Consider the following 27,823-nt stretch of genomic DNA (forward strand, 5'->3'; position numbering starts at 1 on the left):
TAAGAAAAGCAGATGTGACCTTCCTTCTATTTTTTTCTGTCCCCGCTGAGGCAGGGATTTTTTCAAAACAATGTTACACGGTGACTTTGACCTTGACAAACGTCATAGTGTACTCCCTCAGGCTCGGTCATGTAATGATGTAATGTTCATGTAGAGTAAAATAGATGATAAAGCAGGGCATGCCTCAGGGCGGAGCTACGTTGTGATTGACAAGTCGCTACCATAGCGTGTCCTTGGGTTTTTGGTCAGATCCTATCAGGATATCCTCTCCCGCTCCACCTTGTCATCCAAATATGGTCACTTCTGCCTCCAAAAAACCAAGATGGCGACATCAAACTCAAACACAATGGGTAACATCACGTTGGGATTACACTGCTGGTGATGGTCAGTCACCCCTTTTAAACCTGCAATAACAGATTTTAGCCACTTGGGCGCATCAGAGATAACGTATTAACACAACATATTATCATCACCTAATTAAAGTTGATACGACAGCTTATGGAAAAACATAATCATTCATTTGCAGTCGTGTCTGTGTCCACCTGACATGTGTCCATTCCAAATTCACTTTTCTTTTTGTCAGTTTTTGTCTCTAAACTTTCAGCTTTAACCTTCTAAATACTTCCCCAGCTAGTCCCTTTGTCTTCATGATGTTTGGTACTGAGCAGGTAGAGTACAGTGGGTTTTAAGAACGTTTCTTTAATCAAATAACAATTTGTTAAAGACAAGTTGCAGACCCTGAAGTCAAAACATTGAGGAAGAGGCTGTCAAGCTCCACAGGGTAGCACTACAAGCGGCCCTTTCTTCACATATAAGTGGTCTTGTAATCCTTTTGTTAATGTCAAAATATCTATTAAAGACACTGAAAAAATTCCATCTTTTTGCATCTAAACAGCCCCTTTTGTCCTTTGTCAGTGTGAGGCCCTTTTTCTGTAAGATGGGACTTTTCTGCTTGGCTACACACACCTGATCACACTTGGAGTCAAGAGCACAACCCCTTTCACATTTCTTTTTTGTTGATATTCACTTTATTTGAACAAAAAAATGGAAAATGGAAAGCAAGAAGCCTGTTAAGGTTTGTGTCAGGTTGCAAAAAGGAACTGCTGCCATTAGCAGACACTTGCCAACAGAGGTGACTGACTGATAGTACGACCCTGTTCAGCTAATCCTGTCTGATGATCATGGCGCACACTAGAACTGGACAATATATAGAATATTTACCTAGAGCCAAATGTGCAGAGGAGCCAGGGGGCAAAAGTGGGTATTACATATTAATACAGCAATATTAGAAGCCCCCATATCATAAAAATCAAAGTAAATGAGTTCAAGTGTGACCTCAGTCCACTGGGAAAGGCTTTTTGACTGTCTGCTGCAGGCTTCCAAAGATTTTCATTATCTCTCCAGAAGTCAGCAACTGTCCAAAACCTCTGACTGCAAGGCCATGAGAACAGCAAACCCATTGAGAACATCTTTATTCCCAGAGGCTTCCTCTGCGAGCATTCATCCATTCTAATCTACCGAGTTATCTCCCACTATCAGATAAGGCCCCCCACAGTATCTCTGGAGAGGAGATGCAGCACAGTTTGTTTACAGAAGGCTACTTCTTACGTCACAAGGTCACGGTGTTTCATGTTCAGCATTCCACGTCCGGCAAATATAATAAAACATGCTGAAGGATGGCTGCAGACACATGGCTCAGAGCCGACTGTTGTTTAGTCTCAGCATTTCATTCAATCTTTATTTAACCTAATGAGGCTTTTCATTACACCTGGAGAACTCACCTTCTGTGTGGAGATTAGATTTTATTGGAAGAAATGCATTATAGTAGTATATCTATGCACAAAAAAGTTTTAAATTGCATGTGCAACTTCAAACAGGGTAACAAAAAGGGTCAAAGAGGATATATTGTATTTATTATATATAATTTATCATCTGAAATACTTAATATTTCGGGCATCAAAAAAGATATAATAGTAATAATCCAACCTATGAGTACATAATGATGAGTCAGACTCCAACCATTTTCAAACTTTCCCTTCTTTTGGATCTCAACTACGCAACTGTTAACTTTCTTGACAGCATCAAAACAAATGTGGGCCAGAGGCGTTAAGTGTGAAGTGGCCACCACCCTAATTTTTGCCCCTCTGCTCGGACAACACCCATCTTTGAACTTATCATTTTGATCTCAACACCCATGAAGTGAAGTGACTGCATCTTGCACGGTTGCAATGCTATCATGCTAACATAATAAGACAGATAAACACCTGGCAAAAATACTCAAAATTGCTTCTGTATTAGTTCCTGCTACACAAGGTGTTTCCAGAATCACATTTTGGCACGCGCACACACACACACGCAGAAGTGCCTTAAACCTGCATTTTTCTAATGGCCAGCAGGGGGTGACTCCACTGGTTCCCACACAATGACTGGTGACTGTATGTAAGTGTATGAAAAAATGTCCCATTTAGAGTAGGCTGCACTTTAGGGTGTAGTTTGTCCTCAGTCAGGTCCAATAAGGATATCCTCCCAGCGCCACCCTCTCATCCAGATATGGTTTACACTTGCTCACAAAACACACCACCATCAGCTGTGATGAGGTGTCACAAGTACACAGTGGTTTGTTTACTGAAAAGCCGACATGGTTGCTGAACCACTGGTCTAGATGGCGAGAAAGATTCTGCTTTAACAAACGTCACACATTTGATTGCTGCAGCTGCAAATATGCCATCAATGCAACGTGTCCGGTAAGATCCCCATCAGGTCCTGCACTAGAGAACCAGTTAAGCAGAGAAAATCCGATCACAGTCAGAATCAGGATTTGAATGAACAGCAACAGTGTGAAGCTTTGGACAGATTCATGTACTGCTGCTGCCTCTTGGATCAATCATTTGACAGATGTTAATGGAAGCTCCAGATGTGACAGTCACCTCAATCTTGCCTCAGTCTGCCTATACATCAAACAGATCAATAGGTAATGTGTTCAGCCTGAGCCTACACTTCGGCCTCTAACACCTCAATAACCCAGGATCATGTTTGTTGACATCACCTCCTCCTCCTCATTCAACACCAACAGCAATGAAACTCCTCCTCCACCTTACCCCAAGAACTCCTCTACAAACATATACACACTCTGTTCTGGTCAGATTTGCTCCCAGTCCCGCTGATTTGATTTTGAGGAAGTAATTATTGTTGACACATCAGCAACCTCCCACATAGATTGGAATTTCCCTCCCTCATTAGTAATGAGGACATTACCAGTGGATGTGGTGGCTGACACGTGCCAGGGATGCATTAAGATTGGTGAGAAAGGCTCTGTAGCTGTCTTGTGCTGACAATATAAATTGAAGCATGCATGGTGCCATTTCAATATATTATAGATAGGAATATAGCCCCCTTCCTCCATCCCTTAGCCTCTCCACTGACGTGTCTTTGTGAACACCAGGCAGATTTTGAAGCTGTTTTATATAATTAAATATAATCACTTAAATATATAATATGTAAGGATTCTATATTTTACAAAAGTTTACAAAAGGTAAAGGTGTGTTTCATTCGCCACTTCCAGGAAAAGGAAGTTGGTGAACAAGACTATACTGACCATGTATAAAACATTACCTCGTCTGTGAACATTTGTGCATTCATCTGTGTTCAATTGTGTTACTTGTGTTTATTTGTCCTGAACAGCCTGATCATTTTATTGCACATTGGCCATAAAGCAAGCAAATAATGTATCTGTGTGTAAGAACTCATGTCAACTCTCACTGAATTTAGCCCTCAGCAGAAACTCCTTGATGACTTTATGTGTACAAGAACATGTCCCATCCAGCTCCAGTCAGCAGTCAACATTACAGTACATACCCGACAGTGGAGCTCACCTTCATGGATCACTGCTGTAGTCAGGTTGATAAACAGGAGTGAAGGTAAATCCACTTTTTAATCCCAAAACTTAAAAAAATAACTGCTGAGCTCTCCTCCTGTCATAGACGACTCCGGATCAAAGCAGAATTTAATGCAAATTCAGGTGTTCACACCTCCCGAAGGTCTTGCTTTGCTCTCCCCACACAAGACTCTTTTATTTTGTGAGACCCCTTGTGCCAGAAATTACACAATGTGAATTTAAACTTAATTTTAAGGGCCTGCATAACAACCATGTGTTTGCATCTATAGGGGGTAACATGTTTAAGAATTTCATCTTGTCATAAATCATGTCAGGAGATTGAGCAGGTTGTGAGGAGTCGATATGAAGCCACATGATTGCATGATTGAGCTCAGGAATGTACAGTTTGTAAAAGAACAGTAATTTACTAAAAACTGTGAATGCCTCACATCCATAATTACAGTATAACTAGGGTTTATCTATGGCATTATCGCCATTTATCATACACATTAACGCATTTAAGTTTTTTGGATATAACATAAATAATACAAAATCCTCCTCTTTACTCAGGCAGACACATTCTTCACAAGGAACCACTGCGAGACTATGGAATAGGAAGAAATCTCAGACCACTCCCCAGTAAACAAGATGCACTTTCCACTGGTGTGTATACAGCTGGGTTCGCACCAGAGTGAGGATAGTGTCACTGAATAAATGTTTGTGGAGCTGCACGCACGCAGTCATTTGTATATGTCATCTTGAAGGCACCCTTAAAAACTGGGGCGGCTTTCTGTGTTTGTGTGCTGAATTACTCACAGATGGTACGTATGGAAATCTCAGGATTTATATTCCACATTATGAGCCTTGGAAAAAGTTTGCCTTTAAAAAGCAGCCAGTTGCTTGTGTTGAATCTGAAAATACAGGAGAAAGTCAGCTGCAACTGCTGGTGCACTGCTCAGTCAGAGCTCTCATCTTGAGACTTCCTAAAACATGCTCACTCACTCACTCACACACATACACACACACACAAACACACACACCCTCCCTCCCTCCTCCTCCTCTCTGTAACCAACATACTGTACACACACGGTCTCCTCAGACTGAGTGTGAGCGTCTCACCAGCCAGGATGACAGGAGGAGTTAGGACTGCATAGGCTGCAGTGCTGGGAGAGAAAAAAGTGTGTGTTTGAGTGTGAGTGTGTGTGGGTGTGTGTGTCTGGGCGGACTCCCGCTGTAATGGTGCCCCATGTGTGACTGTGCTGACCGCGACAGCCATCCTGTCCACAGCGGAGACTTTCTCAGCATGCAGATGGTGTGAGCAGTCAGGGGAAAAGTTTATAACAGCTCGTCTGAGCGTCAGCTAACTCAATCCACTCTGTACACACTGAGGCAGCTCTGGAGGGAAGCAGCAGCAGCAGCAGCAGCAGCTGAGCTGGACTACAACTTCAGCTCGTCTCAGCCCAGGATTTCTGTTGATTGATTGATTACCTGTCACTGGATTGGATACAATAGTTGTGCATCCACACACGTCAGAGCTGAGGGATTCAACAAGGCTGTTTATTTGGAAGGTGAGGTTGAACAGTTTTATATTGTGTTTTTGCCTCTGAGGTTCTGTTATATTTAGGTGATTTTGTGACAATGTCTCATTGTTCTTGAGCCACAGCTCTGCACAGTTTGGTAATACGACTGTGAAGATGCTGCAGGCATAGGATCTGACTGACTGGTCCAGTCTCAGAGGGGTTCAGTGACACTTTAAGTTATGTAATTTACATTTTAAGCAGTTATTCCAGGACCGGAACTTTATATAAGACTGCAGCATTAATTTAACATCCTTTGGGCATAGCCATATATCAAAGTAGCTATGATATTTGGTGGTATTTTGGAGTTCCTGGATCATTATTGATATTTTGCTTGCATTTCATTTACTTGCAACACAAGCAGACAAGGTCAGCAAGTGGCTTTACTGTATTTACTGAACAATGACCAGATGCATCAGTGCTTTTTGTAAGCTTTTCAAAGACATTTCCAGTATTGCGTATCTTCTAATGGATTTGATCATAATGACATATATTTCTAATGTGTAAAATTAGTGACGCAACTCATGTTTAGTCATGTAACTGTCATACTGAGACTGGAGAGAAGATGCACAAGAGGAAATACAACTTTCAGTTATATATATATAGACACCTGGATGGGCCTGCTGGTAATCTTTCACATCTTGTTAAAATGACTAAAAGCTGCTTCTCCAGCTAAAAGGCACATCAGCTACTTTGTTAGCCTGTAACAGCATATCTGAAATACCAATCTACTGCAAGTAACCATAGAGATGACTTTTGAGATAGCCGGAGAGCATCAATTTTCTGTCCTTTAGTTATGTAATTAAAATACAGTGCACTCGTACTGTACTGTCACTGTCATATCAGCGTTTTGGTCTTGCTAATTCTGGTGCAGCACATACAGATGGTGAGACAGTTGCATATGCCATCCAAAACCCAGACCCCCTGTCTGGCTGTCGGCTGGAAACTAAATCATGTCTGCTAGCTGTGCTGCATGTGCGAGCTCTGTTGCTGTCTGACTGAATACTAACAACAGAAAAGGGAGGCAGAAAAGGAGAATTCGAAAAGATTTCCAACAAAAATTAAAAGGATGAGAAAGAAAGGTCAAGGAGGGTGCATGTCGGGATAAAATGGCAGGGAGGACCAGCGAGACATCTCTGACAACTTGTTTCCCCCACCTGGTGTGTTAATGGAAAAAAAGAAGAAAGCAAACAAGGCACGAGCCGAGGTAGAAGGGAGGAAGAATATGATGACCCCCGTGTGCCAGGAATGTCTGCAGTGCACAAGCTGTGCTGCTGGAAAGCCCAGGGATCAGGTTCCCCGTGTCAGCTGCCGCACTCGACTGTTCCCAGGTCTAACTGTGATAGCTGTTTATTGAGAGACAAGAAGGGATGGAGACGAGGACGTCTGAAGCTGCAGCAAAACTGGGGTTGTGATCAAAATGGAAAATACAAAATTCATTGCTGTCCTGCATACAGATAAGAAGACTAATGCCATTCCTTTTTCTGCCTGTTAAATAGCCTATAAGGCTACAGCGAGCAGCTGGTTAGCTTAGCTTAGCACAAAGACTGGAAGTAGAGGGAAACAGCTAGCTCTCTCTGTAAAGGGGTAACAAAATTTGCCTACCACTTCAGGTTTTGTATGAAATAAAGATGTTAGTGAGCCTAAAAGGTGTTGGCAGGTGGATTTTGTTACCAATGGGCAGAGCCAGGCTAGCTAGTTCTATTTCTGTCCACTATTTATGCTAAGCTAACTCCTTCAACAGGAGTGTTTCAGTGTAAAAGTGTCAGTCTAGTCTACTCCTTTAAAACTGGTTGAATTAGCTTGTTTCCACGGGTTATGCTAAGTAGCCTAAAGCTAACCAGCTACAAACATTAGCTTATGCTACAGATATCAAAGTGATCAATATACTCCTCTAACACTGGTTAAATGTACTTGTTCTCGCTATTCTTGCTAACAAGCTGCTAAAGGTAGCTTTAAATTTAGCCTACCATATGATATGATATTCAAGTCGATTCAATCTTCTCATCTGACTTTCTGCCCAAGGGCGAGGGAGTGTAAAAGTGTCGAACTACTCCTCTACCATTGGTAAAATTAACTTGTTTCCACTTGTTATGCTAAGGTAAGCTAACTGGCTACACTTATTAGCTTCCCATTTAGTTGACCATATAAATATGAAAGTGATCTCAGTCTCCTCATCGAACTTTGTGCCAGAAAGTGAATACGTGTTAAAATGTCAATCTACTCCTTTAACATTTTGGTTAAATTAACTTGACCCAGCTGCTTCACCCGAAGAATCCATAGTAAGCTGACATTTATGAAGGTTAAAATGCAGAGCCAGCTTTCCCCAAACTGCGGGGGGGGGGGGGCAATGACTATGATCATAGGTGTGATCCTCAGCTCACCTTCTCGCTTTGTGACCGTAGCATTTTCTATCTCATTTTTATCAGCAAAAACACCCCCCCTGTATTCTCCATTACAAAAATGAGCCACATCAACACTATCATTCATTCGATTGCAACAGTGTGTCAAACGTGCAGAATGAGTCAGCGGCCAGTGAGAAGTCTTCATCCTTGTTCCTCCACAGGGCTGCTGCTCAGTTCCCAGACATATTGTGACACATGGCATGGGTGAAAACGGTGAGGGAGGGGTGACGATGTTAGTGAGTGGCTAACGAGTGCATCATACTAAAAGCTCTCCATTGTAGACTATGAAGGGGTTCAACATATGGCGTCTAAATTGGTCTGTAGACAAAATAGACACTGAGTCATCACATTGATTCATAGAAGTAAGCCAGGGAGTTTATTTGGCATTTCAGCAGCAGGAGCAAATAGAAATTTATCTCCAAGAGGCAATTCGTCTGTGTTTGTGATACATTATATGAGCCGCCCTCACCTCCCTTCATCTCTTCCTGCTTCCATCCATCCCCCATATCTCTCTGTGACTCACAGTGGGTTGTGTAGGTAGTGACTGATCATGGATTGTGTACCTACCTACCCCATAATGAAGAATAGCGTCCCTTCAGTGTTAAATCAAGCCAGACCTGACTTGTGCATGTGCTGGATGGAGTAATGGGTCAGGGTGTGAGTACTTCCATCTGTGACCGTTCCAAAGCCCTTCCTCTTTCACATCCTCTCCAACGGTTAGCGCAGCAATTGCACAGCAAGAGACATGCCCTCCTCTCACCTTTTGTGACTTTTCAGGGGGAGTCTAACAGAAACAGACTGCTCTCGAGGTAGCAGCTTTGGTAGCGGAGGGTTATATTTGTCTTTAACACATGTGGGTCATGGAGGCCCTACTGTGCAGACTTTAAAGGGGAAGGTTGCTAAGGGATATTTAAAGGGTGGACGGCATTGACTGGCAATGTGAAGTTCATGTTTCCTCTGTTGCGTGTTTCTTGTTTTTATGGCTATTAGCAGGGTGCAAAGGTGGCTCATGCACAGACACAAACAGATGAGGGCTTTCTGTTGCGCTTTCATCTGAATGTTCCTCGGAGAGGTGGTTGCTCATGAAACACAGGCAGAGTTTATGTCATTGCCAGGTGGATTGAATCAGTTGTCAAACATGCTGACTTTCAGACAAAGCGCAGTTTTCACATCCTGTGTCTTCACCAGTCACATCTTACTGGCTTTGTGGTGTACTGTGGGAAAGAGGCATCCCGTGATGATGTTGAATTTTCAGAAACAGAAACAGAAATAGTTAATCTGTTGCTCTACGTGCAGACAGACAGACTGACTGACAGATAGATTTAGACTCGGCTAGCTAGATAGATAGTAAAAAGAGATGTTATCTGACTTGATGAGACTAAATGGTGGCACTGTTTTGACCCTCAATAGTGACTTTTCTGTTAAACACTCCATTGACCTTTGCATTATCCAAGGAAAGTTGGCACAGGCTTTACTGGCAAGCACTGGGGCCAATGTGCTGTACAGCAGCTGCTGAAAATGCAAAACTGACAGACAGACAGATGGTAATAGCTCTGTTGACCACATGTTATATTACATGAATAAAGAATTCATGCTGCTAATCATCAGTGAATCATTAAGGCTTCGAGCAGGAAATGATTTGCATCACCATGACCATTGGTGACATTTAATATGAAACCAAAATGTGCAGTACTACTATGAGTTTTAGTCAACATCTTTTTATTGAAAGCTCTAGGAAGTTGACTGTTAGCTAAACGCCTCCCCTTGTCCAATCACACTGCAGCGTAGCCACCAAGAGCAATATCTGCATTGAAAGAGTTTGCAGAGGAGTGAGATGTGCCTTACAAGCTGAAAAATAGGCCAGCCTTCAATTTATATTTTTTACACATGTTTTGTGCGGCTCCTTTATACAGAAGTGGGTCATAAAGTTTCAATATTTCGTCAAATTAAACTATACAGGAATTGATTCCCACTTCCACTTCGGTCAGCATTTTAAGTAGCAGCTGCTGGTCGGTTAGTGACGTTGGCTTACTGTTAGCTTACTGTAGTCTGTAGATATTAACTTACACATATTACACATACTTGGTGAAAAGCTGAACTTTCACTGTGCTGGGACCAAATCCTGAAAATGTACCATCTTGTTTTGCCTGTGAATCACACAATCCTCCACCATACATGCTTTGCAGGTTTAGCCAGTAAAAAATATTGTTGATACTGATGATATCTGCCAGCCAAAGTTGTCATTTCAGCTGAAGAATCGACAGTCTGAAATCGAGGACATGTGGTTTCAGAGATAACTTAAAATTTAAAGTGGTTTATCCCTGACCATGATAGGAAAGCTTTGCATCACGTGAAAAAGTGGGAAAACTAAGTGTGCTGTCAAGACTTTGAAAACCGGGGAATCATGCCGCAAGATGTCTGTAAATTCCACTTAGCACATACCATTTCAGCCTGCATAGCTTTATAGCAGCCGCAGGACAGGAAAGGCAGCAGATCTAAGTTTGCTGTCCAATTTTCCCTCGACAGAGTCAGTGCTCCCTTGCTGCTGTTGTGACCGGCCACTTCCTGTGGTCACAGAAGACTTCCTGCCACTATCTTTACTCGGCAACAACATATTTGGCCCGTTTGGGCAGCAGTCTGTAAAGTCTCAATTAGGGGAGTTGAATGCGCTGCTTTTTGCAGTCCAAATTGTATGATTCAGGTTACTTTAGGTTGTATTTTTACCCCCCAAAAAAATCTTCCCACGCACAACTTTAATTTCCCAAAGGATGTGCCAGACTGTGAAGTGCGGCCTCAATCTCCTTTTCCTCCAAACCAGCTCAATTCAAACAAAGACATGTCAAACAGCAGTTCAGTTCTTTCTGTGTGCGGTTAGCGTCAGTGCTTCCCCATATGGGGAACAAAAACTGTGCAAGCACTGAAAATGAGCGACCTCCTGATGCTAAGAGACGGGTCCTGCATGTACAAGAAGTTCTGCAGTACCACATTTCAGAGAAATCCTTTCTTGTTAAGACCTCTAGATATCCTTATTTCCTCTGTGTAGGGCTGTAATGTTATTCATGATGTAGCCAACATATGGTGCTCCTTTGCACCGATGTGTAAAGGTTTGTATAACTACATTTAAGGCTGCATGCAGGCTGAATTATCATTCCATAGCACTCTGCAAAACGCAGAACCGCTTTTAATCATGCATAGGTCCATCATCACCAGTATCAGTTTACATTGGATGGTTGTGTCCCAGGAAACAATTGAAAGTGATTTAATACAGTGCCTTCTTGGCTGCTCTGAGAAAAGCTTTCCTCACTAAAGACACATCCAGTGGCTACATTTTATGATTTCCCTGACATACGCATATTATAAACTAACAAGAAGGCCTCCGTGATCCTGAGATGGCCTGGCTCAGGATCCATTTTAGTGATGGACACAGACAGACAGAGAAAATGAATACACCTCAGTGCCAAAAGGGAGACAAAAACTAATGGTGGTTTGAAAGACCCCTCATAGAAATGTCAGCTTTCTTTTGGAGTCTGGATTTATTCAGTTTTTATTCGACCGCCGTGGAGCCACAGCTATGTTGCATCCTGCTAAGAAATTATAGTGCATGCCACGAAAACCTCAGGGGGCTGATTCGTGACTATCTCTGTGTTGTCCTTTCAAGTGTACAGTGTGTGTTTGTGGTATGCGTGTATGTGTGTGGCTGTCTGCGCTGTATACTGAACCGCTGTTGTTTATAGTGAAGGTCAGGCTGTCTCTTCCCACTGACTGGTCAAAGTTCTCAGATGCACTGTGAGAAAATTCCTCGACTCAAGATGTCCTGATTGCTACTCGACAGTCGGGACAGAGGCACGTGTTAGCAGACACGAGCAGATGGTTATGTAGTTTGTTAATTGGTGCTTTGGAAATGAGATGCTCCATCATACTGCACATCCTCACGATTCTAGAGAGCAAACTTGAAGAAGAAAATTGGGCTTCATGTCAATCTCTATGATGAGTTTTCTGTCAAACATGTAAAGAACTAAATTACTTAATTTGTATTTTTCCTTTTTCCAACCTTATTGGTGTGATGGGGGAACAAATCATCGTTATCACACACATATATATATATATATAGTTTGCTTATTTTGGAGACTGGGTCTCAGAGGACAGAGACACCACTGCCACACACAGGTGTTTTACAGGGACACAGAACACACCTCTGGGAGGCTGTTTTCAGCGCGCTGAATGGACAAAACAGTCAGCTAGTGATGTGTTCTTGCAGAGACTTTGCAGTTGTGTTACAAAATGTGCTTACTGGCACCATCAGGGGGTTCACTCAGGGGAAAAAGAACAGCTACATACAAAATACAGGTTTGAAAACAGGTCAGCTACCTTGTCTGTAACTCTTGTTGGGCTGTCTCTCTACAAAAATAAGGTTACCTCACCTAATGTATTTGCTTTGCTAGCTACTGTAGTTCATTAGCCTGATAAATCACCCAGTGTTATGGTTTATTTTAGAACATATGTGCTCACGTTTGTGCAAATTTGTTTGTAAAAGGACTGCTGGCTACCAAACTGTACAAAGTCAACAAAAGTCAGGGTAGTGAGTCAGAGAGGAAGTGATCAGTTCCCTGTCAGATACAACAAGTCTTTTCTGAGTTCTTCTCTGGTTCGTTAGATCACCAGACCCTCAGGCTGAAAACTGTTCTGATTGTTATCTTGTAAGAAAATATCACATTATATTGTGACAAGACTAAGAGTCTAAAGTACTCAAGCAGTGCAATGCTTTCACGCTAGCATGGTGATCTCAATGTCGTCTTAATGACAACATTAATACGCTGATGTTTAGCAGGTGTCGCACACTCTGGCTCCATATGCAGCTTTTCTTTAATCCACGTTTCAGGCCTCAGGCCTTCTTCAAGATCAAGATTCACTGAAAGACAGGCACTCATGTTTTATGGGCCCACGCCCTGGTAACACATGTGTGAGTGCTCAGATCATTAACCTCAAACACTGGGCTGGGAACAGACACTCAATCAAGATCCACTGAGACAAAAAAAAACTTAAAACAGTGACAGGACACAGCCGATCAAACCATATATAAGTAAAAAGAAAGAATGTGATGCTGCAGTTTGCAACCAGCTGAAAACCCCTTGCTTCACTTTCCTCTACGATAACCACTAAAATGCTAAGTAATAGAGACAGTGTTTGGTTTGTCCATTCTGGGCTACTGCAGAAACATGGCGGCACAACATGCAACATAATTGCGATTATTACATTCAATTTCTTCCAATAGATCCCCCCTACCTCCCACACACTGCACCTTTAATTTTCCAATCTAACATGTACTTATTAGCACTTGACATAATGTGCGGCTGAGGCTGATTGAAAGGTCATCAGTTTTGCACGTTTAGTCATGTGACTATTACTTTGATTGAGACGGCTCAGATAGGTCATGAACAACACCTCTCATTGGGTGCTGTATGTACACTGCTTGCCTTGTTGTCTTGACTTTAATTGCTCTTGTACACCCGAATTTCTCCTTTACTGGGGAACAGTAAATGTCACAGTGAAGCAGAGAAGGTGGACCCAAATGCAGTAGATGGCAGGCAGGAAGACCGCTGGAGGAAATTTATTCAGGATTAAGGTAACACGAGGAACAGGCAAACAAGGCAAGACAAGGGACACTCAACAGCAGGATCACAGAAACTGAACAGATGACTCGACAAAGATCGAACAAAAGACTGGACCTAAATACAACTATTAATTTAATGAGGGGATAAGTTGCAGGTAGAGAAACAGGGAAATTAATGGGAAAAAAAACTAGAAGGAGGGAAGGGCTAATGAGGGAGATGCATTGCAGGTGTGGAGGGAAAGCAGACTGAGGAAGAACTCAGGTAACAGGGCTGGGCTGATTAAACAGATAGAAGACAGGTGTGGAGGGAAAATCAGGCCGGTGAGGAGCGCAAGAAAACAGGAGGGAAAACAGAGCACTGCAGAAAGGGCAAAAGACATCACAAAACCCAGAAAACACACATACAATGAAACTAAAATGACAGGACCATGACAGACTTATCTTAAATGCCAAAATATTGAGAAAAAAACAGCTAGAGGAAATGTTGGGGGATTGTCAAAGTTATTACAATCAGTCTGAGAGGGAGCTGAATGTCTTTGCTTGGCAATCCCTCCAATACTTGTTGAGACGTGGTGCTCAGAACCATAAATGTTGACCTCATGGTGACACCAAAGGAAAAGTCAGGGGATCACCAAAGTCATGAGGATTCATCCTCTGAGGACACTGGATGTAAATGTAATGACAAGCCAATAGACCTTATTCACAGCAGCCATTTTGACATCAAACAGTAGGGTAAACACAGGCGTTACCAATTACTAATTAAGATTCTGTTCCATTCAGGTCAAACAGAGTCAAGGTGCTGCTATTGAGCATGTTGGCTCACTAGAAAGTCTCCGCTACACTAAATGGAACGGAACCATTATTAATTGTCATTAATTAAACCTGTGTTTACCTTTTATTTAATGCCAATATGGCTGCCGTGATAAGGGTCTATTATTTCAGAGGTTTCAGTGTGGACCAAAGTGGTGGACCGAGCTACATTAAAATTCAATGCACAAAAAAGTACTGTATGTCTTCTCCTGTTATTACGCTGCCGTTTATCTTTGTATTGTGCACAGAATTTCATTACTTTATGGCTGTTGTTAACATATCATTTCCTCATGATTCTGTTAGATACGTCTGATAGAAACCCACAAACTGGCTTTTAGCAGGAACATAAAGATTAAAATGAGTAACCCTCTAAAGGTCGCAATTCATCATTCTGCTCCTGCACGGGCTGAAGAGCCACTAACTTTCCCACTAATCTTACTCCATTCGTCTGTTAATTTATAGATTGAGCCGTGATTATGCCTTCTATCCCTGTACGGCAATTTATTACATCTGAACTAGACCACAGTGTAGTGTAAATTTTAAATAGTGTTTCTGCTCTCAGCCACCTCCAAGTTGCTCGCATTAAGGAAGCCCTGAGTTATTTACCATTTCGATTCTTAGCAGCACAGGCCAGTCCCAGCAGTGCTGTTAACTAGGCCCTGTGCAAGAGGCATGAAATTGTAAAGGGGCTGCGGCACCAGACTGGCAACACAGCAGGTGACTCCATCAACAGATGGGTGTATCCAGCCTCCACTGTGATATATTCTCTGTGTGTGTTCATGTGTGTACTTACAGATTGTTGAAGCTAAGAGAAGAAAGTGTGGAGGTAGCAGCAGGGATAACTGTCAGGGAGGTTATTCCCCTCCAATATTAGTGTTAAATGATCCCACAGAATGGAAATTTTCCCTCGAATGAACTCGGATGATATCTTTCACTGCTGTTGAAGCAACAGCACTGCCCACTTTTTTCCCACATAGCCACGAAAGTGGAGCAAAGATGGAGTAGAGATGGACAGAGGATATAAATTATGGCCACCGCTGTGCAAAACAAGTGAAAAAAAAAGAAGCTATTTTCTGAGAGGAATCCAGAGCAGTGAGCGTGTTTGTGCTTGCACATGCATACAGAATACTTGAACTGTGTGGTTTTGAAATCACCACAGCAGCCGTGCATGCTGCACTTGCTCCACTGCTGCCTGGAACACTGCTGGGCTGCATCTGGTCCTCATCTGGACCCGTGGGCTGTTTGGACCTCCACCAAGGCAAGCTCAACCGGAGCCACTGATAACATGGCAATGCTCAAAAAAAGCTGACAGCAGCAGTAGTAGCATATGTCACTGAATGATGACAATATATCACGTTTATGGGAACAATAAGTGTAGGGTGAGTTATTGCGTGAGAGTTTGTTTGTGAGAGTACTCGTGTATGCAAAGTATTTATCACATTAGATCAGATGTGGTCTTCTTGAATAATGAGGGTTCTGTCGTATTAAAACTTCAGAAAGTTGAGGGTTCACAGAGACAGAGAGACGAAATGTTACAGAGAAAAGCTGGCAGGTCAACATATGTAGGTGGGTGACACAAGAAATGGATGGAAGAGATTAGAGGTTTGGCCTAGCTGAGGTCTTGTTGTGTGTTTCATGAATTCTGCCTCCCACATTTCCCCTTCTGCCTTTTTCTTCTTGCGGCGCTGAACTCTCTCTGCCTTAAATTCCTCGTCTCCAAATCACAAAAACCAAAAAGAATGGTATCTAGCGCCACACAGGTACTGTATCAGATGTTATTTGCGTTTTTGAGAAAGGACATACATTTTGACAGAACTGAAAATGGCTCAACTCGGACACTCCACTGGGAGAAATGGTTTCCATTAAATGAAGCTAATGAACAGTTTTAATGAACAGACTGGCTGCTGCCACATTTGTGTTGGACTGTGGTGACTGTAATTATTACACTCTCCTTATAATGCCAGTACATTCCTCCACGGTTGAATTCTTGAGTCACTGGAGGTCTTTATAATTTCTGTATTAAGTACCCATGGCCCAAATGCAAAACACCCAGGCAACAGGTAGAAAAACAAAAAGCGAGCTTTTTAAAGTAAGTAATCCAAAGAACAAAACTGGCAACAGTTGGCGACAAAGACAGAAAAAGCATTCAGAGGCTAATCGGAGAACTAATGAAGTACAAAAATACAAAAACTAAACACAGTACAGATCAATGAAGCACTGTCAGGAACACAGACAGAACTCAGGCAGCAAAACGGGACCGGAGAAGCGACACACCAAATCTTTACCTATTTCTTACTCAGAACTTGCAGCTGTCATCTTTAAATCTAAACAGACTGAACTTGTTTCGCCTTTTTGCAGACTCGAGTCGCTGTAATGGACGACCAGTGCGTGTCCCACAGCAGTCCCCAGCGCGGTGGAGGTCAGGCCAGCACAGAGATCCAGGGACGGCCGAGTGTCGTCAGGTGCGGGTGGCTCCGGAAACAAGGGGGCTTTGTCAAGACTTGGCACAGTCGCTGGTTTGTTCTGCGAGGGGATCAGCTCCACTATTACAAGGACGAGGAGGAGACCAAAGCCCTGGTAAGACTGTGGACACGCTGAAATCCCAACTTTTCAAAGAAAATAATAATGGCATCACACACAACAGATTTCAGACTGCTGTAAATCAACAAATCAATTGGATCTCTTCTGAGCGAAACAAGCTGGCAAATTGATTCCAGCAGTCAGCTAAATTTTTGGCTCAGCAGACTTGAAAACGTTGATCATGAGCATCTGATCAGAGGTGAACGCTGCAGGTAGAAATATTTGGTTCCTGTGCTCTGCGCCAGCTGCTGCACCTGTTATTAGTCAGGTAAATTGATTTGGAACAAGTTGCTTGCTTGTTGGTGCACAGAGACACAAGAGTGAGAGTCACATCTGGACACGCAGTTCTTCGTGCAGTCCAGCAGCGGATGGGAATGAACATGTTTTAAGAATGAAAGAAAAAGATAAAGGTGATTGTCATAAGACAGACATACTAAAAACATGTTTTTTTTATAGCCAGATATACTATTTATGTATTCATTGTGGACCTTTGAGCTCCTCACCAAGAAACTATTATAGATATTAAAGAGCTTGAAGGATTCATAAATCTTACTCAAATTGCTTGCCAAAACCCAGAATTCATAGTGGTTAATCATCAAGTGGTCAGTAACGTCCCACTTTCCTGACTTACTTCTATAAATGTAAAATGACTCTGCTGCTGTACTTTTGCAAACAAAAGAACCATCTGTCTTCAAGCTACAGTTCCTGCAATTATGTTATTTTCCGCAATATTTCTAAATAGTTCCCCCGAGTTTTAAAAATGCACGAGTAACTGTTAGAAAAGTTTGAGCATATGCAGTTCTCAAACAATCAAAGTGCCATGTCTCTGAAACACCTGGGCTCCACACAGCAGACGCATCTGACAGCCAAATGAGATATAAAGATGTGACTCTGATTCAAATCACCCAGGCTGTTTTGACTGTCTGACTATAAGTCAAAGAAAACTGTTGAGAGCTTGTTTTCACTGAAGCCAACACACAGAGCTATCCTGAAAGAAGAGGAGAAGGTGAGTGATGCGGACAATAAGGCCGTCTCTAACGTTACTGTAACCAGGCAGCCTCTCTCACCGAGCATGTGTTGACGGAACAAAGAAGCCAGACTTTTGATTCTCATTACAAAGAAAAATCACACACGTGTGGAAAAAACAGGGATAAATAATGAATTCCTCCTGTTTAGTTGGCCAGCGCACGTTTTCGACAAACTTCCTTTGGATCAGCTGAGCTGATAAGAGCATCTGTTGTCATTGATTCACCTCTGTTTCAGGGTTGCTCAGGGATCAGTTTTCCTGAGAGTCGGGCGGACAACTGAATACAGATCACGCGTGATATTAAAGGGGTAATTTGATATCTTGGGAAATATGCTTATTTGCTTTCTTGCTGAGAGTTAGATGTGAATGTCGATACCACTTTCATTTCACTGTCAGTTAATTACTAGCTTACCTTGGCAGAAAGACTGGAAGCAAGGGGAGCAGCTAGCTTGTACAGCTCCGTCCAACAGTTAAAAGAAATCTGCCTACCAGCACATTTATATGGGTGTTATCTTCAATCAGAGCCAGGCTAGCTGTTTCCCCCTGGTTCATATCTTTATGCTAAGCTAAGCACTGACAGCTGATGAGATCGGTAAGTATGCAGACTCACAGATGATGTCTGCGTGTGGTTAGAGCGGTTGGGTGGGTCATACACTGGACCGAGGTTTGTGACTAGAGTGTGGTCTAGAGTGATTTGTCATTAAGTTACCCCAACTTACTCAATTATGAAACTTTCAACATACGTTAAGTGACGTCTCTTGCATCACTTACGTAACCGAGCGTAGTTTTTTTAACCCAAAGTATGAAGTGCCTAAACCAAACAACTGTTTCACAACTTTAATAACAGTCCAAAAGTCTTTATATGTCATCAAATGTGACCTGTTTGTCAGAAAGCATTATTTTGAGAGTCTAACTGGAGATTGCATATTATGTGTTATTGACTACTAGAGGGCAACATTCTGAGTTTAATGTCTTCCCCAAATATACATACTGCCCCTTTAAAACAACTGACTAAGCTGTCGTATCTGACGAGTTGGGAGTGAGAACGTGTTGCATTCACTCATCATTAACTGCTCACTATTCAGTTATTTCTTGTAGAGTTTCACTCTTTTTGCAGCCAGCTGTCTCACACTAGGTCTTCTGTTCTTCTCTGCACAACAACGCACACAAAGGACTGCAACTTCTCCTAATGTCTATTCCACCCAAACAATATCCTCTTTTTCCAGAGGAAACTTGAACACTTGAGCACAATAGAAAATCTCCATTCTGCTCATCTACCCACACTCATTTGTCTGGCTGATTTCCCAGCGAGCTCGGCTCAGCCAAACCCAAGCCACATCAGCAGCGGTAGACGTCTCTGAAGGTTAAAGCTCCAGACCTGAAGGTGGGCCAGCGGCCAGACATGGGGAGAGGAGATATTCTTCACTGCTATTTCTGGGTAGCTCTGGTTGTTAAGCATGAGTGTGGTCTCAGTTTAGTTCTTGGTGCTGAGGATATCCTGAGGGAATGATGCTAATTGTGTGGAGCCGTTTACAGAAAATGAAAGAGATAATTTGTTTCTCATTGCCATCTACCCAGAAGTATTATTCATTAATGTCCCAACAACTTCAGACATCTTTCCTACTTTAGAAACAAAGCCAACATCAATTTCCGATACTTCAAAAAACTAAAATACTTTTTTTTGCAGAGAAAGGGGAATGTCAATAAAACTAGGTCAGGCACAGAGATGTGCGTTCAAAGTCCTTAAATCTCTGTGACCTCCAAAGTGGAGCAGCACAAATGCAACACCCAAACATGACACAGTACCCAGCAGAACACAAGATAACTAGTTTCCAACGTCCTGAAAGAAAGAACACAAGTAGGACAAAGAGGAGACAGAAGTTGTTCTTATCAACTGATGTTCAAGATCAGGGCAGATACACAAGCACGCTTACGCACCGAGATTACGTGCATCTCTTTATGTTCAGCGGAGCAAAATCTCCCCGGCCTGAGACACGAACCACATAACGCAGAGGTGTGAAGCCATATTTAGATCAGCTATTAATTAATCCTCTGACGTGTTTTGAAGTCTCCATTTGTTACCTGTCACATTTGCCTAATTGCTGCGTCCTCAGTGGGAGCAGGAACATCTGGCCCTCCCTGTTGCCTATGGAAACAGACGCCGACAAAGCTTGGACTGATCCGACATGTACAGACACACATTTAAACACAAAGGCTGCATCAGAAATCTTAACGTACTCAATAGTTAATGCACTACATTTGTTTGACCATATAGTGTTATGGGTATTTTTTAAATTATTATGTTTTCTCAAGTTTTAGTGTTCATAGATTTTTCACTACTTTTATCTTTACTTTTAAACTTGACAATGTCATACTTTGCATTTGTTTCCTAACAATACAAGCACTTAATGATTGGATGTCTGCAGACAACATCATTAGAAAGAGCGTATTATGATTATCTGTGCAGGGGACCATGTTGTGTCCCATGCAGTCGGGCCAAGCCTCTCCGAGCAACGTGCGGAATCTGAAGAATGGGAGTCAGATGGAGGTGAAGGGTCACCGTAAAGCATGCGTAGGGTACGGCACGTGTGGGCTCAGCGACAACATGCCATCTGCTTGCCCTCACTCGTCCATGGAGATGTATGCACGCACAAGCATGCATGTACTCGCTCACATTCTCACACACGCACGCTCAGATTTCATCTGTCTGAGACGTAAACAAAGACAGCATTCATCCAGTGGGTGAAATGGTATGATTATTGTAATTTAAACCACTTAGCATCCTATCTGTGCCTCAGTGAAGTAAATTAGGTAACATTATGAATGAATGAGAGGACTGTGGGTGAATACATTGAAGCAATTTTATTTTATTATAATGTATTAAGAAATGGAAGGCATATTAAAGTTTAATTAGGATATTACGATTCCAGCCACAACAAGCCTTACAAGTTATTCACTTAATATTCATACCACGAGGGGGCCGCGTCTGAACTCAGACAGAATGATCTGAAGAAAAGTAGCTGCCTTTAATGAGAAATTGCATTAAATCAATAATGCAACAGGGCGATAAGGCACTGGAAATCCTTTGTTTTCCCTGCTTGAGCTGGAAACCGTTTGACCTTGGCATTTAGCAGGAGTAAATAAAATGCCACTGCAGTTCTGCGATTATTCATTCGGCAACAGTGCGTCGTCCCTCTGCTGTTTTGATGAAACATTGACACTGTACCGTCTGTGTGACCTTCACTGCTACCGTAACTTTGTAGTCACTTTCGACATCAACAAACAGAGGCTATAGTTACTCTCTCTGAGTTTTACATTACCATCAGATCATAACAGAACGTATGTATGTAAGCTTGAAAAGCTCTGGAGTGTTGCATCACATCCAGACATGATCTGACTGTGGACATTATACAAGCACCCTCTTGTGTACGTCATTGAACGCACGCCTGACATCATCTTGTGGTTACAGACACAGACTTTGTGTGGGCATGACTGGGTGCCACTTCGTGTGTGAGTGACAAACTAAAAGCCAAAAACTGCAGCCTCTCTTATTTTTGACATTATTGCCTCAGTTAGACGATAACAATCGGACATTTTTTAAGAAGGCTCAGTACATTAGAGCAGGGAAAAATGAATCTTTAATGGAAGACAGTTCTGTCTGTCAGTATTTCTAGTACGCACATTAAATTCAGAGTGCACCCTCTGACTCCTCTATGGTGACTGCATGACTAATAAGCTGTGTATTGATGGACAGAAAAGTCAGTTAACTCTCACTGGACCTGCAACAAGTTCCTGCAAGTTCTGTTTTACGAGCACTTTCTCTGTCTCCAGTACCCTAGGTGCTAACGGGTAGCTGCTAAGATGATTATTTCAGGTATGTGCAGGTGTAGCGGTGTTTGTACAAGAGGGAGAGCATATTTCCTCACCAGGAGCGAGTATGCAGCTGGTGCAGGAGCTGGAGTGTTGAATCACATCAAAATTCCTCACACATAACACGAGTTTCAGTTGGTATCCCTGGGCGAAAGAGCATGTCTGACTCAAAGTTCCCATGAAGTTAAAATGTTTGACTGTTTCTATCACAGACTGTCTGTCTTGATCTATATCTCACCTTTACACCTCTATCAGGCCCAACCAGTGGCACAATCGCATTGTAGATATTGTTGAATGGTATTGTTGGTATTTTCGAGTTTCTAAAAATGTTGATGACTCATCCTGCACTCAGGGTGTATACAAATTTTTCATCCATGGATGCATAAGAAAAAATGCTGTTTGCCTGGATTACTGTACATAAAAACAATTATATAACACATAACTTTTTCCACAGATTTTGGTGAAACTGGTTCATATTTTGTGGTTTTCCCTCCAGTTTCCTCCAGCTGTTCTGCCACAAATCTAGGCAGATAGCTGTACTTGTTGCTAAACTAACTGCTTACAAGCAACCTCTCAATGAACACCTCTCCACCGGGGCCGTACACAGTCTCAATTAAGGATGACCTAAGTTGCAGTACCCAGGTGATTATTTAAAGTGACAGTTCGGGTCTTTTGACGTGGTGTTGCATGAGGTACTTATTTCTAGTCAGCGTATTACCTGCAGAAGATGACGTCAGTCAGCTCTCCCCGTGTGGAGAAGCAGCACATAGCACCGACAGGGAAGCAGAGCATTGTACTGCTCAATGGCACCGACAGCAAGACGTATTTTTAAATTAAAGTGTACACTTTAAATTAAAGTTACACAGCTGTCTGGGTCGGACTTTCAGCACCAATAATGTTCAAAATATAAGCGTAAACTTGATACTGGATATATATTTTTTTAGGTGGGTAGATAGGTAATTTGAAAGATTATAAAAATACCAAAATACACTGGAGTGGGACTTTAAAGAAGTGGGTAATAAACAACATATTACCCATTTCTAATAGACACCATTGACAGCGGATGGCAGTACTGTGGATACAAAGTACAAAATTACTGCAGCAGTGTTCTGGGATTTTGTTGCATCCATGTTTTTTATAAGCATAAACACTGGCAGTGTGGAAAGTGAGTTTTTATTAAAACTATAAATATCACTACTTTGCAAAATGGTATTGTACACAGATTTTCACAGAGACCAACACTCTGGTCCACAACAAGGTGTCTTACAATAAATGATCATGTTGAATTCCTTGTGGGCATTCGTGCTCCACAGAGGAGGAGCTCTTCATACACAAGTATCTCATACTGTGGTAGACAGACTGTCATGAAATTTGCTGAGCGTCTTCATGTTGTATTTCTGGATACCTGCTCAACACCTTTAATTCTTCCTCATTTGTAGCTCAAAACATCGCCTGAATGTCATTTCTTCTGGTTTAACCAAACTAAATGTCATCATATCATCACTTTAGAAGACATGCTGTGTATCAACGTTTTAGTCTAGCCATCTCTCTCCCCCAGTTATCTTCAAGTTGCAGGGATGTTTATCGTCTAAGACTCCAGGCAGTCTGCAGTCTCACTCTACTCATCTGTTCTCTCTCTCTGGAGACAGTGACGTTTAATTTGTCGACCACTTAATTCTTTGTGGACTCGTTTTAAACTTGCTGCAGTTAAGGTGTCCGGTGAGGTTTCACAGTATGTAATGCTTAAAATTGGTAGCTGATCACACAGACAGGGATACGGTTTCTTTTCTGCTCTGTGTTTGGTGCAGCTGTGCTCTGGTTTTAAAGGTCGGACCACGCCGTAGCTGAGAGTCCAGCTGAACTAGCTGCAAGTTAATTTGACTGGAAAATAGTGGATGAGCAGGAATATTCCTCCTGCCCCTCCTGTGGTCGAGTATTTGTACACTTTGCAAGCCAAAGTAGTGAGGCCTCCTGCAGGTGTGCTCTAGTTTTAAAGGTGTGGATATATTAGAGCTGGAAGTTCAGCTGAATAAGCTATAAACAAATTTCACAAGAAATACGAGAAACTCAGATCTTGAGTTCAGAGCGTGCACAAAAGTACAGTTTCTATAATTTCCAGTAGTTTACAAAAAGTTTGTCCACATGCTCAAGGATAGAAATCATAGTATTTTTAATACTTTGTATATTTATTTAGCAATGTATTTCACAAACTAGTCCGCAACTTTAAAACATAAATCAAATGTGCCAGAGATTTTCATAAAGTCTGTCTGTATTCTGATCGTCTATCAGCTAATGAAGTCACTCACTGTCTTTTGCAAACGCTTCACAAATACTTTAATCCCCCTGTTGTTAATTCCAGTCTTATCCTCTTCTCCTGTTTTATCACATCTAACTCCTCACTTCACCCACAGTTAATCCACTAAATCAATAAAACATAATGGAGAAGTCCTCATCAACTTTCTGTATTTCACAAACTAGTTAGCAACTTTAAAAACATAAATCAAATGTTTTTTGGGCGGGATATATCAACTAAAAACGGCACTCTTCTATCATTTTAAGCCTGATTATTTGTATTATAACACTGTTCGACCATATTTAAAGGTAATTTCATGGCTTTTATCGGTGTAAATATCCTTAATTTAAACATTAAAAGGCCAAACGAATAAACAAGATCTCACTAAAAACTGTTTTTTAATTACAGAAAATTACTTTTTTTTTTACAATATGTTATTTAGTAATGTTATTTTCTGTTATTTTACAGTATTTTTTAAGTTTTGTTTTGTTTTGGTTGTGACAGTGTTGGTCACAGACTAGAACAACGTCAGAAAAGTGAGGATATCTTGAGACTATATCAGCGTCAGTATGCAGTATGATAGTGTGCCCTTACAATGACGCAGTACTTAAAGATAAATCCATAAAGCACATAAAGTACAAGGAGCACTCTGATTTTAATAAGGTTAAAGACATTATTTAAATACATCTTTAATAAGGTTAAATAAAGACACTGAGAGACAGTCTGCACTGCAGAGGAGGAACCTTATTGTACATGGTGCATCAGCAGTGTACATTTTATGATACTTATCCATTCATGTATGAAAAGAAACTATTGTTGATATACTTCTATAACATGCATGTTATGTATTTACAAAATATTACCACTAGTACATGTGTCTCAAAGTAAAAAAACTCTATTTTTTCTTGAATTAATTTAGATAAGTAGTAGAAACTACAACTTATTAGCATTCTCGACCCAATACATTAAGGTTTTATGTTTTCACAGAGGACTTTGTACCCTTCAATCTTTATCTTTTTCATTTTCATGAGATTTCACAGTAATTGCTGTGGCATTTTATATTCCCTTTCCTTACATTTCATGATGTGAGAAGCCTCCCACTTTTACAAAAAGCAGCCTCTGTTCAGGCAGAAGATTTTCTATGAAACCTTATATATGGGAGTTTCTTGGATGAAGATAAAAGGTCTCTGGCTGGCAGCAGCAGTGACACGTACTCCTGCAAGAAAGTGACAGGACGCCGTGTGTGTTCCAGCTGCTTGCACAGAAGTCACTGTAGGATTTCTTGTTGTTTTTTGTCTCAGGGATCTTGTAGTTTTGATGGATTTCGTACGTGTCTGTCAAAGAAACACGTTTTAAACCACTCTCGTCCTTGTTGTCTGCTTCTCCGGCTCACTGTCCCAGATTTTGTTGCACATTACACAATTGTTTGCGAGAAAGTCCATTGTGTTTGTGATTATGTGATTTTCATAAAGTCTGCCTGTTTTTAGATCATCAAATCGAGTAATGAAGCGCCTAATATAGTTGAGTTTTCTTCTTCTCACTGTCTTTAGCAAACACTTCACAAACTTGTTAATCCCCTGTTTTTAATTTCAGCCTTATCTTCTCCTGTTTTATCACGTCTAACTTCTCTCATCATTCATCCACACTTAATCCACCAAGTAAATAAAAATTAATGGAGAAGTCCTCTACTTTTTCCTCCCCATTGCATCTGACTGGCATATTAATATTTCAGTGAATGTGACGCAGCCGCAGCTGTGGATTTACTGTGGCTTTTTGAACGAGGCTCAGCCACTCAGAGCTAAAGACCAGAACTACCTGTTTTATAACTGCGCAATAATGATGACATTTATTGGATTGATGGACTCAGTGGAGCGATCAGAGCAGAACACCCGTTAGTAACTCTTTGCCACTTGAATAGACAGGTCCTGTAGCAGGCACACAGGCAGGAATAGAGCGAGTTGTACTTTCACACTTAGTCCACACAAGCAAAACGCATATATACTGTCTCCAGGCCTCCCACTGAGTTTGACTTCCTGCGTCTGAGAGGTCACTGAAGCTGGAGAGCAGTAATTATTGGATAAAAGGACAACGGCTCAATCAGCCAAGGTTTAATGAGCACTTAAATGACCTGTTACACCGATAACTTCTGCTTAATTGACTTCAATGTGAGCATACCTGCTGGCAATCAATTTCTGCCCCACAATATATTGCTCTGCATTTTATCATCTTGTCACACGTCCTGTTTTCATCATTATTCAACAAACTAAGGTTATCGCTTGACTCAAACTTCACACTTGAGTGATGTTTTGCCAGCCTTAAACACATTTTGCTCGTGCTAAAACCACACAATGTTTGTTCTTAAAGCAGCTATAATCAATATTTTTATATTACCGATGGATCACACGACTACTTACATGGCAAGCCCCATCTTCTTTATCATGTAAAATACACAATTTCTAATGGCATTAATTCATTTAAACAACATCTAGACATCAGCAATGGATAACTGATCATATGCCATGGTGCACAAGCTGGTCCCACAGTGTCTTTCTGACATTTTATTGAGAAAGCTTATCCATTTAATTAATGAATCATCCAAACCTGCAGGGAACACTGAGGCACACTACCCCTTAATGTACCCAAAACAAACTTCACAGAGGTAAAAAGTTCGTTTTACGACCAAAAAGAAGGTCACATGTGGATTTAATTGCTGCAGTGTGCGCCGGCCGGTCAGGCAAACTTGTGTCGATGCCATTAAACGAACAGACCTGGAGTCACACTCAGTATTCTGCTATTTGCCTGCAGTCTTAGAAAAGTTTGATTGCATGTGGCGCACAGTGTTGGACACATCCTCAGAAACAGCCCCCCGACAGGCTGAGCTGCTGCTTACAAGCCAGAGCCTCCTGCTGTCGCTTTTTCTCAAACAGATTTCTCAGTGTGTGTGTGTGTGTGTGTGTGTGTGCAGCTTTTTGGTTGAGAACAGAAGATAATTGGGTTTGTGTCATTACGCCGCTTCCAAAAAATGACCTCATCCTAGTTAACGACAATATAAAATAGCAGAAAACACCCCAAAATAGTTTTTTTTTTTGCCCCGTTGGGTTGGGTTGGGCCGGGCTACCGTCGTACTCTTTGCTTGGTAAATATTACTCTGTCTGTGGTTGGGTTTGTCTGCAGCAAACAACAGCCCACCAGGGAGGATGTCAGTATGGAAACTGCGGCTATGGCTTAGAAATGTAGGAGAGGAATCAGTGGTGTTGTGGTTTTTTACAGTATGGAGGGACTACACAGATCCTTTTCTTCTTTTTTGAAGAATATACACAATCCAAAAGGCTCTAATGCATGAAGTCTGTCTCACCCACACACCATTCATTCAAGTCATCTCCTGTTTCCCCGAAATTAGTACAATGTGCATGATAAAAAGATCTGTGTTCACTGAAAAAAAAACTTTTCAAAGACGCTTTTAATCCCCAGATATCGAAGCTGAGCAGATTCTCTTGCTGACAGCCACATCAAACGAGCTCTTTCTCTTCCCTCATTTCTCTACTTTGGAGCACGTCTGTCTTTATAACCCCCTTTAAAGAACTTCATCTTGGGGGCCTCAGGTAGGGTTTCCACTTCCTGGTTGTCACAGTTATGGCTCATTAAAGACTCTCTCTCTCAGCAGGAAGGAACCGAGTCCCCTCAGATCCTGTTAATGTGCGTGGGTCCTTAATACTGACGCTGTCACCGATGCACATCTTGTCTGCGTTAACATTAACCCAGATAGAGGGCACTCT

The 27,823-nt window shown here is 41.7% G+C and overlaps 1 protein-coding gene across 1 annotated transcript in view; it reads left to right on the forward strand.

Annotated features, from left to right (window-relative positions):
• The first annotated feature begins 4,971 nt into the window (after positions 1–4,971).
• The window catches only part of arhgap24 (Rho GTPase activating protein 24), a 70,007-nt gene continuing 47,155 nt past the window's right edge, over positions 4,972–27,823 (forward strand). Inside the window, exons 1-2 of the mRNA XM_073477778.1 lie at positions 4,972–5,442; positions 16,636–16,854. Of these exons, the coding sequence (XP_073333879.1) occupies positions 16,651–16,854 (204 nt within the window). The 5' untranslated portion in view covers positions 4,972–5,442; positions 16,636–16,650. The remainder of the gene's footprint in view (positions 5,443–16,635; positions 16,855–27,823) is intronic.

This window comes from Pagrus major, chromosome 12 (assembly GCF_040436345.1).
Source record: "Pagrus major chromosome 12, Pma_NU_1.0".
Taxonomy (NCBI): Eukaryota; Metazoa; Chordata; class Actinopteri; order Spariformes; family Sparidae; genus Pagrus; species Pagrus major.